This window comes from Bufo gargarizans, unplaced genomic scaffold, assembly GCF_014858855.1.
Source record: "Bufo gargarizans isolate SCDJY-AF-19 unplaced genomic scaffold, ASM1485885v1 fragScaff_scaffold_771_pilon, whole genome shotgun sequence".
Lineage (NCBI taxonomy): Eukaryota > Metazoa > Chordata > Amphibia > Anura > Bufonidae > Bufo > Bufo gargarizans.
The window spans coordinates 1-15,000 of record NW_025334182.1 but is presented as its reverse complement, the minus strand read 5'-3'; the positions used below and the strand labels follow the sequence as shown (position 1 = coordinate 15,000).

Genomic DNA, 15,000 nt, shown 5'->3' with positions numbered 1-15,000 from the left:
GCTGCCTGCACACATATTTCTCGGTGGGTATATAAGGTGTGTGATAGGCTGTCTGCACACTTATCCCTCGCTGGGTATATAAGGGGTATGATAGGCTGTCTGCACACATATTTCTCGGTGGGTATATAAGGTGTGTGATAGGCTGTCTGCACACATATCTCTCTGTGAGTATATAAGGGCTGATAGGCTGTCTGCACACATATCCCTCGGTTGGTATATAAGGTGTGATAGGCTGGCTGCACACATTTCCCTCAGTGGGTATATAAGGTGTGATAGGCTTTCTGCATACCTATCCCTCGGTGGGTATATAAGGTGTGATAGGCTGTCTGCACACATATCCCTCGGTGGTATATAAGGTGTGATAGGCTGTCTGCACACATTTCCCTCAGTGGATATATAAGATGTGATAGGCTGTCTGCACACATATCCCTCAGTGGGCATATAAGGTGTGATAGGCTGTCTGCACAAATATCCTTCGGTGGGTATATAAGGTGTGTGATAGGCTGCCTGCACACATATTCCTCGGTGGGTATATATGGTGTGTGATAGGCTGTCTGCACACATATCTCCCTGTGGGTATATAAGGTGTGATAGGCTGTCTGCACACATATCCCTAGGTGGGTATAAAAGGGGTGATAGGCTGCCTGCACACATATCCTTCGGTGGGTATATAAGGTGTGTGATAGGCTGTCTGCAAACATATCCCTCGGTGGGTATATTCGGTGTGATAGGCTGTCTGCACACATATCCCTCTGTGGGTATATAAGGGGTGCAATAGGCTGTCTGCACACATATCCTTCGGTGGGTATATAAGGTGTGTGATAGGCTGTCTGCAAACATATCCATCGGTGGGTATATAATGTGTGATACGCTGTCTGCACACATATCCTTCTGTGGGTATATAAGGGGTGTGATAGGCTGTCTGCACACATATCCCTCGTGGGTATATAAGGTGTGATAGGCTGTCTGCACACATATCCCTCTGTGGGTATATAAGGCGTGATAGGTTGTCTGCACACATATCCCTCTGTGGGTATATAAGGTGTGTGATAGGCTGTCTGCACACACATCCCTCGGTGGGTATATAAGGTGTGATAGGCTGTCTGTACATATATCCCTCGGTGGGTATATAAGGTGTGTGATAGGCTGTCTGCACACATATCCCTCGGTGGTATATAAGGGGTGTGATAGGCTGTCTGCACACATATCCCTCGGTGGGTATATAAGGTGTGATAGGCTGTCTGCACACATATCCCTCGGTGGGTATATAAGGGGTGATAGGCTTTCTACACACATATCCCTCGGTGGTATATAAGGGGTGTGATAGGCTGTCTGCACACATATCCCTCGGTGGGTATATAAGGTGTGATAGGCTGTCTGCACACATATCCCTCGGGGGGTATATAAGGTGTGTGATAGGCTGTCTGCACACATATCCCTCGGTGGTATATAAGGGGTGTGATAGGCTGTCTGCACACATATCCCTCGGTGGGTATATAAGGTGTGATAGGCTGTCTGCACACATATCCCTCAGTGGGTATATAAGGGGTGATAAGCTTTCTACACACATATCCCTCGGTGGTATATAAGGGGTGTGATAGGCTGTCTGCACACATATCCCTCGGTGGGTATATAAGGTGTGATAGGCTGTCTGCACACATATCCCTCGGTGGGTATATAAGGTGTGATAGGCTGTCTGCACACATATCCCTCGGTGGGTATAACGTATGTCTGTACATGGTGGAGTAGACAGAGCAGAAATGGTCGGTGTCTCATATCCAGCGCCAACTTGTTCTTTCCTCAGCTGAGAAGATGACAATGTGATAAAGTCTCGTCTGGAGGGTCCACATTATCACTGTCACAATCCTCCTGGCTCCATCTCTACTGAATGGGGGGGGCTGACATGGAGGACCCCAGAACTTCATAATGTTATAAATGATCGGAGCAGAGGTTGTACATTATACATTTGGTGGGGGGCAGTCAGTTTTCCATATTATAACCGCCAGTACACATGATGTATACATACAGTATATATCAGTGATGGATCAGTGATCAGCAGGAGATGGGCCCCCCAGTGTGGGGGAGGAGTAACCTGACTCTTAGACCACTTCTCATCCTATGCTTCCTCCAGCATCTGTCACAAGACTATTTAAAGATCCTGGAATCCCCTGATTCCTCTTCCCACTTAGTGGTATCATGTGCCTCGTGCCTCCTCACTGACACCCAGTCAGCGTCCACACATGCCTATAACACTGGGGGCACTGCAGCTCCAGGAACTTCTGACAAAATCAGGATCAGGACCAGGATGCTTTTTGCAGCAGACGTCACATTCAAATCACTGCTGTGTGGGGGAAGGGAAGTGACAACTGCCACAACCCCATGTATTGTATTGAGAGCAGTTGTTGTCACTAAGTTCCCTGGATTGTTAGAACACATGAAGATAAGCAATTACACTGTGAGGTCTGGAGGGCCCCGTGTGGCCCTTGATGTAACATTCAGTGTATTTTAAATCACAAGCACGTATCAGGCTCATACATTTATGAAACACAACCATGAAAATGTAGGAGGAGCTTAAATGAGAGCTCTAGCGTCCCCATCATGACAGTGACTAAGAGTTGTCATGGCTCCTCCCCTTGTTAACTAGCGCCAGTCATCTGCATGGAGTGGGATCTCAAGCACATTTTAGGCATATAACAGTGACCAGTAATATCCCAGCTCGGCTACATCCATACACTATTAACCCTTTCATTACAGGTACCTGGTCATGTGATCCTTATCTGCCCACCGTCTGGAGGTAACGCTCCTGTGCAAATAGGTTGCTAATTTCTCCTGTGTGGCTGACTTACTGTGAATTACATAGTTACATCAGCATCTATAAAGTCCCTCCCAGCAACGCTCAGACACCTCCCCTTCCCAATAAAGTCTGCCTTTTATGTTCCTATGTATGTCACCACTCCATTTATAGAGCACTGGAGACCAGTAGTCCAGTGATATACTCGATGAGTCCATACAATGATTAACAGCAGAGGTATAAAACCTCTCTGACTATATCAGTTGATAGTGCTGTGTACAGAATCTCCAGTGTATCCTATAAGATTCAGCTTCATTCTGCTCAACCATTACTCACCTTGCCTGTCTATAATACCTGTGTGTGCAGAATATCCAGTAAATCCTATGATATGCATCTTCACACTGCCCTAAAACAACTCACACTGCCTGTCTATACAATCTGCGTATGCTGTGTACAGAATCTCCAGTGTATCCTATAAGATTCAGCTTCATTCTGCTCAACCATTACTCACCTTGCCTGTCTATAATACCTGTGTGTGCAGAATATCCAGTAAATCCTATGATATGCAGCTTCACACTGCCCTCAAATGACTCACACTGCCTGTCTACACAATCTGCGTATGCTGTGTACAGAATCTCCAGTGTATCCTATAAGATTCAGCTTCACTCTGCTCAACCATTACTCACCTTGCCTGTCTATAATACCTGTGTGTGTAGAATATCCAGTAAATCCTATGATATGCATCTTCACACTGCCCTCAAACGACTCACACTGCCTGTCTACACAATCTGGGTATGCTGTGAACAGAATCTCCAGTGTATCCTATGATATGCAGCTTCACATCGCTCTTCCACAACACACACTGCCTGTCTATATTATATGGGTGTGCTGTGTACTGAATATCCAGTAAATCCCATCGTTCATATAACTGCCTGTCCAGGGCCGGCGCCACCCATAAGCAAAATAGGCCACTCTGTAGAGCGCACTCTTGCTGGGGGCGCCGGCGCTCTGGAGTCTGGCCGCCAGTGGCGTTGCGAGGTTGATGCGGCGGGTGCGTGCCGCATCGGATGACACCAGTCTGATGGGGTGTCACCTGCCGGACCCAAGTTCCCAACACCACTAGCACCCGCCCCCTTGTACTTGTGTCGCTGATCTGATCCTGTACTTGCCGGCTGCGTGGGCATCAGTTCAGTCACTTCGCCGCAGGACGGGATTGCGCGCCGAAGATACTGAACTTAACTGAACTCATGCTCGCGCAGCCAGCAAGTACAGACTGTACAGGATCAGCAACACAAGTACGGGAAGGGGGGGGGGCGAAAAACTAAAACTACATAATGGAGGGCAGTTAAACAAAACATGCAGATAATGGACGGCAGTCTGGGGGCAAAATTACTTAGTGGGGGGCAAATTACATAATGGAGGGCAGTGTGGGGGCAAAATTACTTAGTGTGGGGGCAAACAACATAATGTGGGGCAGTGGGGGGGGCAAATTAATGTGAGGCAGTGTGGGGGGCAAATTACATAATGTGGGGCAGTGTGGGCGGCAAATTACATAATGTGAGACAGTGTGTAGGGCAAATTACCTATTGTGGGGCAGTGTGGGGGCAAATTACATAATGTGAGGCAGTGTGGGGGGCAAATTACATAATGTGAGGCAGTGTTGGGGGCAAATTACATAATGTGAGGCAGTGTGGGGGGGAAATTACATATTGTGAGGCAGTGTGGGGGGCAAATGACATAATGTGAGGCAGTGTGGGGGGCAAATGACATAATGTGAGGCAGTGTGGGGGGGAAATGACATATTGTGAGGCAGTGTGGGGGCAAATTACATAATGTGAGGCAGTGTGGGGGGCAAATTACATAATGTGAGGCAGTGTGGGGGGGGGAAATGACATATTGTGAGGCAGTGTGGGGGGCGTATTACTTAATGTGGGGCAGTGTAGGGGGCAGTATTTCTAATGAGGGCATTCTAGAAGGGAATTACTATTGGTGGGACTATGAGGAGCACTAATACTATGGGGCAGGGCTCATTTTTCTTCAGGATAGTATTTGAGGTATTGGGGGGCACAGTGAGCAGCAGGATAACACTGTGGGGACTGCAGGTTGGGGGAAGATGATAGAAAAGTGAGGACACTAAGATGTCTGTGTGTCACACTCTGCAGAGAAGTGTCCGGACCGAATGGAGAAGATAATGACAGAGATCTACATCGGAGGAGACGTCACCTGGAGGCCCTGGATGTGACAGGTACCTGCTGCTGTGTATGTGCAATGCTGCTAATTTATGTTTTGCATATGAGAAAATGTTTACAAATAAAATGTTTTAATTAAATGTTCTATTTTACTATTTTTATTATTCGGTCGAAAGGCTGATTGGGAGGGAAGGGGGGGTTGTAACGGGACTGCTGTAGAATATCTAAAATTAGCTGGTCAAGTAAACTGCTGCATGCAACAATCATTAAAAAGGTGGCCGACAAAAAAAGGGGCTTGTCAAAGGGCGTGGTCAATGGGCGGAGTCGGGGGGGGGGGGGCAAAATTAGCTTTTGCCTAGGGTGGCAAAAATCCTTGCACCAGCCCTGTGCCTGTCCATACGATCTGTGCTGTGTTCAGAATCTCCAGTAATCCTATAAAATGTCATTGCTCACTGCTTTCCCATGACTCACAGCCTATTTATTCTATCTGTGTGTGCTGTGTGCAGAATCTCCAGTATATGCTCCGTAGCTTCACACTGCTCGTCCATTACTCACATTCCTTGTCTATACTATGTGTGTATGCTGTGCACAGAATAAACAGTAATCTGATAATATGCTGCTTCCCACTTCTCTACCTTGCACACTCTTTCTGTCTATACTATCTGTGTGTGCTGTGTGCAGAATCACTAGTGTATTTATATGAGATACAGCTTTATACTCCTCTCCCCTGTTTCACAATGCCTATCTATACTATTTGTGAGTACGGTGTGCAGAATCAAAAGTGTATCTTATGAAATGCAGATTCAAACTGCTTTGTCCTGACTACCACTGCATGTAGACACTATCTCTGTGTGCAGAATATACAGTGTATTTCTATAAGATGCAATGTTACACAGGTTTCTCCCTAGCAGCTCTTAAAACCAGGAGGCTGGAAAAAACAATCAACCAAAAGCAGAAGGCAATGCAAAGCATAGTGACATTGCCTCAATGCCTCTCATAGGAATATAGGAATACACTGGACTCTCTGCACACAATACTGCTCTATCCCATATTAGTAGTTTGGACCCTCAGCACAGAGCACTACTTAGTGGCATAACTAGAAATGACTGGGCCCCACAGCAAATTTTTGAACGGGCATCTCTGTCCCAGAAGAGGCCCAGCAGCTGCTCCATCCGTTTCCACACATATATACTGTATGTCATGCCACTGTATATAATGTCATTGTATAACACTGTTGAGAGGTCCTGACAATAAAATCTTTCAGTCCTCTCCCGATTGGGCCTTTGTGAGTTTAGGCCCCATAGCAGCTGCATCCCATATAGCTATGCCCCAGGCACTACTCTTTCTTAGTGGAATACACTGGTCTGTCTGCACACAGCACTCACAGATAACAGAGAAAGGAAGTGAGAGAGTTTTATATCTCTATTATCAAGATAGGCTTCACACTGCTTTCCTCTGCCTCCTGCTTGTAAGAGCTAACAGGTCAGTCCTCTCACAAGCAGAAAACAAGAGACATAGGCTGAAGCTCCATCACATAAGAAAACACTGCCCAATGGAGAGCAAGTGCAGCATGATGAGACTCCATCACCCGAGGCATAACATACATTGAGGGTTGCAGTACTGCACCAGAAGAGGCACATGGAATATGCAGCCAGGATAGTGGATAGCCCAAATGTCATGAGATCCACACCCCTTATACTACAGGAACATGTATTCATTTATTACTGCTGACAACCTGCCTGTATATCCTGTCTGAGAGGTAGTCACAGACCCGCCCCCTGCTGATGACATCACTGATATAATGACATGTGATCAGACATGAGATCCACACCTTATACTACAGGAACATCTATTACTGCTGACAACCTGACTGTATATCCTGTCTGAGAGGTAGTCACAGCCCCGCCCACTGCTGATGACATCACTGATATAATGACATGTGATCAGACATGAGATCACACACCTTATACTACAGGAACATCTATTACTGCTGACAACCTGCCTGTATATCCTGTCTGAGAGGTAGTCACAGCCCCGCCCCCTGCTGATGACATCACTGATATAATGACATGTGATCAGACATGAGATCACACACCTTATACTACAGCTACATCTATTACTGCTGACAACCTGCCTGTATATCATGTCTGAGAGGTAGTCACAGCCCCCGCCCCCTGCTGATGACATCACTGATATAATGACATGTGATCAGACATGAGGTCACACACCTTATACTACAGGAACATCTATTACTGCTGACAACCTGACTGTATATCCTGTCTGAGAGGTTGTCACAGCCCCGCCCCCTGCTGATGACATCACTGATATACTGACATGTGATCAGACATGAAATCACACACCTTATACTACAGGAACATCTATTACTGCTGACAACCTGCCTGTACATCCTGTCTGAGAGGTTGTCACAGCCCCGCCCCCTGCTGATGACATCACTGATATAATGACACGTGATCAGACATGAGATCCACACCTTATACTACAGGAACATCTATTACTGCTGACAACCTGCCTGTATATCCTGTCTGAGAGGTAGTCACAGCCCCGCCCCCTGCTGATGACATCACTGATATAATGACATGTGATCAGACATGAGATCACACACCTTATACTACAGGAACATCTATTACTGCTGACAACCTGCCTGTCTATACTGTCTGAGAGGTTGTCACAGCCCCGCCCCCTGCTGATGACATCACTGATATAATGACATGTGATCAGACATGAGATCCACACCTTATACTACAGGAACATCTATTACTGCTGACAACCTGCCTGTATATAATGTCTAAGCGGTAGTCACAGCCCCGCCCTCTGCTGATGACATCACTGACATCAACCCTTCTCTGCAGACACTCAGTGCTAACAATCCTCCCGTGGGTGGTGACCTTTCTCTGCAGAACCTCAGACTGAAAATCCTCCACCTGTAAGCGGTGACCCCTCTCTGCCGATCCTCAGCGCTGACATCTACAGCCCCTATGAGGAGAGTCCAGCCAAGTGCATGCTGCTGTCACAGAGCAGCAGCCAAGAACGCACAACCCTGGAATCAGCATAGTGTAAGACATACCAGAGGGCTTGGGTGGAGGGTGGCCGTGCACTCACCTCCAGCAGGACCGTGCGACCCTGGAGTCAGTATAGTCTAAGACAGTCATACCAGAGGGCTTGGGGAGGAGGGTGGCCGTGCACTCACCTCAGGCAGGACCGTGCGACCCTGGAATCAGTATAGTCTAAGACAGTCATACCAGAGGGCTTGGGGAGGAGGGTGGCCGTGCACTCACCTCCAGCAGGACTGTGCGACCCTGGAATCAGTATAGTCTAATACAGTCATACCAGAGGGCTTGGGGAGGAGGGTGGCCGTGCACTCACCTCCAGCAGGACTGTGCGACCCTGGAATCAGTATAGTCTAAGACAGTCATACCAGAGGGCTTGGGGAGGAGGGTGGCCGTGCACTCACCTCCAGCAGGACTGTGCGACCCTGGAATCAGTATAGTCTAAGACAGTCATACCAGAGGGCTTGGGGAGGAGGGTGGCCGTGCACTCACCTCCAGCAGGACTGTGCGACCCTGGAATCAGTATAGTCTAAGACAGTCATACCAGAGGGCTTGGGGAGGAGGGTGGCCGTGCACTCACCTCCAGCAGGACTGTGCGACCCTGGAATCAGTATAGTCTAAGACAGTCATACCAGAGGGCTTGGGGAGGAGGGTGGCCGTGCACTCACCTCAGGCAGGACCGTGCGACCCTGGAATCAGTATAGTCTAAGACAGTCCTAACAGAGGGCTTGGGGAGGAGGGTGGCCGTGCACTCACCTCAGGCAGGACCGTGCGACGCTGGAATCAGTATAGTTTAAGACAGTCATAACAGAGGGCTTGGGGAGGAGGGTGGCTGTGCACTCACCTCAGGCAGGACTGTGAGACCCTGGAATCAGTATAGTCTAAGACAGTCATAACAGAGGGCTTGGGGAGGAGGGTGGCCGTGCACTCACCTCAGGCAGGACCGTGCGACCCTGGAATCAGTATTGTTTAAGACAGTCATACCAGAGGGCTTGGGGAGGAGGGTGGCCGTGCACTCACCTCCAGCAGGACCGTGCGACCCTGGAATCAGTATAGTCTAAGACAGTCATACCAGAGGGCTTGGGGAGGAGGGTGGCCGTGCACTCACCTCCAGCAGGACTGTGCGACCCTGGAATCAGTATAGTCTAAGACAGTCATACCAGAGGGCTTGGGGAGGAGGGTGGCCGTGCACTCACCTCCAGCAGGACTGTGCGACCCTGGAATCAGTATAGTCTAAGACAGTCATACCAGAGGGCTTGGGGAGGAGGGTGGCCGTGCACTCACCTCAGGCAGGACCGTGCGACCCTGGAATCAGTATAGTCTAAGACAGTCATACCAGAGGGCTTGGGGAGGAGGGTGGCCGTGCACTCACCTCAGGCAGGACCGTGCGACCCTGGAATGAGTATTGTTTAAGACAGTCATACCAGAGGGCTTGGGGAGGAGGGTGGCCGTGCACTCACCTCCAGCAGGACCGCGCGACGCTGGAATCAGTATAGTCTAAGACAGTCATACCAGAGGGCTTGGGTGGGGGGTGGCCGTGCACTCACCTCCAGCAGGACTGTGCGACCCTGGAATCAGTATAGTCTAAGACAGTCATAATAGAGGGCTTGGGGAGGAGGGTGGCCGTGCACTCACCTCAGGCAGGACCGTGCGACCCTGGAATCAGTATTGTTTAAGACAGTCATACCAGAGGGCTTGGGGAGGAGGGTGGCCGTGCACTCACCTCAGGCAGGACCGTGCGACCCTGGAATCAGTATAGTCTAAGACAGTCATACTAGAGGGCTTGGGGAGGAGGGTGGCCGTGCACTCACCTCAGGCAGGACCGTGCAACCCTGGAATCAGTATTGTTTAAGACAGTCATACCAGAGGGCTTGGGGAGGAGGGTGGCCATGCACTCACCTCCAGCAGGACCGTGCAACCCTGGAATCAGTATTGTTTAAGACAGTCATACCAGAGGGCTTGGGGAGGAGGGTGGCCGTGCACTCACCTCCAGCAGGACCGTGCAACCCTGGAATCAGTATAGTCTAAGACAGTCATACCAGAGGCCTTGGGGAGGAGGGTGGCCATGCACTCACCTCCAGCAGGACTGTGCGACCCTGCAATCAGTATAGTCCTAAGACAGTCATAATAGAGGGCTTGGGGAGGAGGGTGGCCGGTGCACCTCACCTCAGGCAGGGACGTGCGACCCTGGAATCAGTATTGCTTAAGACAGTCATACCAGAGGGCTTGGGGAGGAGGTGGCCGTGCACATCACCTCAGGCAGGACCGTGCGACCCTGGAATCAGTATAGTCTAAGACAGTCATAACAGAGGGCTTGGGGAGGAGGGTGGCCGTGCACTCACTCAGGCAGGACCGTGCAAACCCTGGAATCAGTATTGTTTAAGACAGTCCATACCAGAGGGCTTGGGGAGGAGGGTGGCCGTGCACTCACCTCCAGCAGGACCGTGCAACCCTGGAATCAGTATTGTTTAAGACAGTCATACCAGAGGGCTTGGGGAGGAGGGTGGCCGTGCACTCACCTCAGGCAGGACCGTGCGACCCTGGAATCGAGTATAGTTTAAGGACAGTCATACCAGAGGGCTTGGGGAGAAGGGTGGCCGTGCACTCACCCTCAGGCAGGACCGTGCGACCCTGGAAATCGGTATAGTTTAAGACAGTCATACCAGAGGGCTTGGGGAGGAGGGTGGCCGTGCACTCACCTCAGGCAGGACCGTGCGACCCTGGAATCAGTATAGTCTAAGACAGTCCTAACAGAGGGCTTGGGGAGGAGGGTGGCCGTGCACTCACCTCAGGCAGGACCGTGCGACGCTGGAATCAGTATAGTTTAAGACAGTCATACCAGAGGGCTTGGGGAGGAGGGTGGCCGTGCACTCACCTCAGGCAGGACCGTGTGACCCTGGAATCAGTATAGTCTAAGACAGTCATAACAGAGGGCTTGGGGAGGAGGTGGCCGTGCACTCACCTCAGGCAGGACCGTGCGACCCTGGAATCGGTATAGTTTAAGACAGTCATACCAGATGGCTTGGGGAGGAGGGTGCCGTGGCACTCACCTCCAGCAGGACCGTGCGACCCTGGAAATCAGTATAGTCTAAGACAGTCATACCAGAGGGCTTGGGAGAGGAGGGTGGCCGTGCACCTCACCTCCAGCAGGACCGTGCGGACCCTGGAATCAGTATAGTCTAAGACAGTCATACTAGAGGGCTTGGGGAGGAGGGTGGCCGTGCACTCACTCAGGCAGGACCGTGCGACCCTGGAATCAGTATAGTCTAAGACAGTCATACCAGAGGGCTTGGGGAGGAGGGTGGCCGTGTACTCACCTCAGGCAGGACTGCGCGACCCTGGAATCAGTATAATCTAAGACAGTCATACCAGAGGGCTTGGGGAGGAGGGTGGCCGTGCACTCACCTCAGGCAGGACCGTGCGACCCTGGATCGGTATAGTTTAAGACAGTCATACCAGAGGGCTTGGGGAGGAGGGGTTGCCGTGCACTCACCTCAGGCAGGACTGTGCGACCCTGGAATCAGTATAGTCTAAGACAGTCATACCAGAGGGCTTGGGGAGGAGGGTGGCCGTGCACTCACCTCAGGCAGGACCGTGCGACCCTGGAATCAGTATAGTCTAAGACAGTCATACCAGAGGGCTTGGGGAGGAGGGTGGCCGTGCACTCACCTCCAGCACCATCTCGGTCAGGTGGGCCTGTCTCTGTGCGATCTTGTCACCAGGCGCCGGGCTCTCGCACAGGTAGACGCAGAAGACGTCGTATTTCTTCATCACCTGACGATAGTTCCTGTCGCTCAGTTCCAGGACGCGGTCCCTTCCATCATAGGAGGGGAAGCGGAGCCCATCTTCAGCCCCACAAAGGGCGAGAAGGGCCCCCCACAACAGGAGACTGAGGGCTTGCATGGAGGAGAGCGAGCGGCTTTGTGACAGCCAGACACTGGAGCCCACCTTACATAGTGACACCCTCGCACTCCCCTCTCCATTTTTAGGAGACAGTTGTTTCAGGACTATAAATAGCAGCAGGATGAGCCGGGGGGTGACGGGTCAGCATCACATCTCCGGGGCCCAGCTCCCCGCCCCTGCTCCTCATATACCGTAGGGCTGACGCTTCCCTGTCAGGAGATGGTGGCCACCGCCCTACAACGACGGCCACCAGCAGATCAGCACAATTGTCTCCTGAAATCCTCTGTGCTGCAGCATGCTCCTTCCACTCTCAGTCCCTGACATCTGCACACCTTATACTGATGTGACAACTATTCATCTATTACTGCTGACGAGCTGCCATGAGGTTGTCACAGCCCCGCCCCCTGTAGGGTGAGAAGACACTGGAGGCACACTCTTTCAGAAAAGGTTTATTGATTACGTCTTTCTGATGAAGGTCATAATAAAAGGTAGAAACGAGGGCCACAGAATCACTACAAAATATTGCATCGTATGTAGAAAGCCACCAACCCCGAAACCCACAAATCTTTGGATCAGATTCATTTATTGTGTGTCAGTCCAGTCGCTGGTGTAGGAGGCGAGGATAATGGGGGTTGTCACTAAGCATCCTAAACAATCAGCCCATAGTCCTCCGTTACTACCCTCGGCTCTACCTCCGGGGTCGGTATATACTACAAGGCTGCAGCCGTGACATAGCGGTGCTGGTCTTGTGCCGTATACCTCTACACCACTGCTTGTATATGAACCCCACGAGGAGGAGCGGTTCTGGTCTTGTGCCGTATACCTCTACACCACTACTTGTTTATGGACCCCCCGAGGTGGAGCGGTTCTAGTCTTGTGCCGTATACCTCTACACCACTGCTTGTATATGAACCCCACGAGGAGGAGCTGTTCTGGTCTTGTGCCGTATACCTCTACACCACTGACTTTATACGAACCCCACGAGGTGGAGCGGTTCTGGTCTTGTGCCGTATACCTCTACACCACTGACTTTATACGAACCCCACGAGGTGGAGCGGTTCTGGTCTTGTGCCGTATACCTCTACACCACTGACTGTATATAAGCCCTATGAGGTGGAGCGGTTCTAGTCTTGTCCCGTATACCTCTACACCACTGACTTTATACGAACCCCACGAGGTGGAGCGGTTCTGGTCTTGTGCTGTATACCTCTACACCACTACTTGTTTATGGACCCCCCGAGGTGGAGCGGTTCTAGTCTTGTGCCGTATACCTCTACACCACTGACTGTATACGAGCCCCACGAGGTAGAGCGGTTCTGGTCTTGTGCCGTATACCTCTACACCACTGCTTGTATATGAACCCCACGAGGAGGAGCGGTTCTGGTCTTGTGCCGTATACCTCTACACCACTGACTGTATATAAGCCCTATGAGGTGGAGCGGTTCTGGTCTTGTGCCATATACCTCTACACCACTGACTGTATACGAACCCAGAGAGGTGGAGCGGTTCTGGTCTTGTGCCGTATACCTCTACACCACTGACTGTATATAAGCCCTATGAGGTGGAGCGGTTCTAGTCTTGTCCCGTATACCTCTACACCACTACTTGTATATGGACCCTACGAGGTGGGGAGGTTCTAGTCTTGTGCCGTATACCTCGACTACACCACTACTTGTATATGGACCCCACGAGGTGGAGCGGTTCTAGTCTTGTGCCGTATACCTCTACACCACTGACTTTATACGAACCCCACGAGGTAGAGCGGTTCTGGTCTTGTGCCGTATACCTCTACACCACTGCTTGTATATGAACCCCACGAGGAGGAGCGGTTCTGGTCTTGTGCCGTATACCTCTACACCACTGACTGTATATAAGCCCTATGAGGTGGAGCGGTTCTGGTCTTGTGCCATATACCTCTACACCACTGACTGTATACGAACCCAGAGAGGTGGAGCGGTTCTGGTCTTGTGCCGTATACCTCTACACCACTGACTGTATATAAGCCCTATGAGGTGGAGCGGTTCTAGTCTTGTCCCGTATACCTCTACACCACTACTTGTATATGGACCCTACGAGGTGGGGAGGTTCTAGTCTTGTGCCATATACCTCGACTACACCACTACTTGTATATGGACCCCACGAGGTGGAGCGGTTCTAGTCTTGTCCCGTATACCTCTACACCACTACTTGTATATGGACCCCACGAGGTGGAGCGGTTCTAGTCTTGTCCCGTATAACTCTACACCACTACTTGTATATGTACACTACAAGGTGGGGCATTTCTGGTCTTGTGCCGTATACCTCTCCACCACTGACTTTATACGAACCCCACGAGGAGGAGCGGTTCTGGTCTTGTGCCGTATACATCTACACCACTGACTTTATACGAACCCCACGAGGTGGAGCGGTTCTGGTCTTGTGCCGTATACCTCTACACCACGGACTGTATATAAGCCCCACGAGGTGGAGCGGTTCTGGTCTTGTCCCGTATACCTCTACACCACTGACTGTATATAAGCCCCACGAGGTGGAGCGGTTCTAGTCTTGTCTTGTCCGTATACCTCTACACCACTGACTGTATATAAGCCCCACGAGGTGGAGCGGTTCTAGTCTTGTCCCGTATACCTCTACACCACTGCTTGTATATGGACCCTACGAGGTGGGGAGGTTCTGTCTTGTGCCGTATACCTCTACACCACTGCTTGTATATGGACCCACGAGGTGGGGGTTCTAGTCTTGTGCCGTATACCTCACACCACTGCTTGTATATGGACCCTACGAGGTGGAGGTTCTAGTCTTGTCCGTATACCTCTACACCACTGCTTGTATATGGACCCTACGAGGTGGGGTTCTGTCTTGTGCCGTATACCTCGACTACACCACTGCTTGTATATGGACCCGAGGTGGGGAGTTCTAGTCTTGTCCGTATACCTCTACACCACTGCTTATATGGACCCTACGAGGTGGGGCAATTCTGGTCTTGTGCCGTATACCTCTACACCACTGCTTGTATATGGACCCTACGAGGTGGGGTTCTGGTCTTGTGCCG

The 15,000-nt window shown here is 50.7% G+C and overlaps 1 protein-coding gene across 2 annotated transcripts in view; it reads right to left on the bottom strand.

Annotated features, from left to right (window-relative positions):
* LOC122922825 (calsequestrin-2-like) overlaps nt 1-12,040 on the bottom strand; it is a 77,463-nt gene extending 65,423 nt beyond the window's left edge. For both annotated transcript variants that reach the window (XM_044273574.1, XM_044273575.1), the window contains exon 1: nt 11,718-12,040. In XM_044273574.1, coding sequence (XP_044129509.1) covers nt 11,718-11,951 — 234 coding nt within the window. In that variant the 5' untranslated portion in view covers nt 11,952-12,040. The remainder of the gene's footprint in view (nt 1-11,717) is intronic.
* Nucleotides 12,041-15,000: the final 2,960 nt, after the last annotated feature.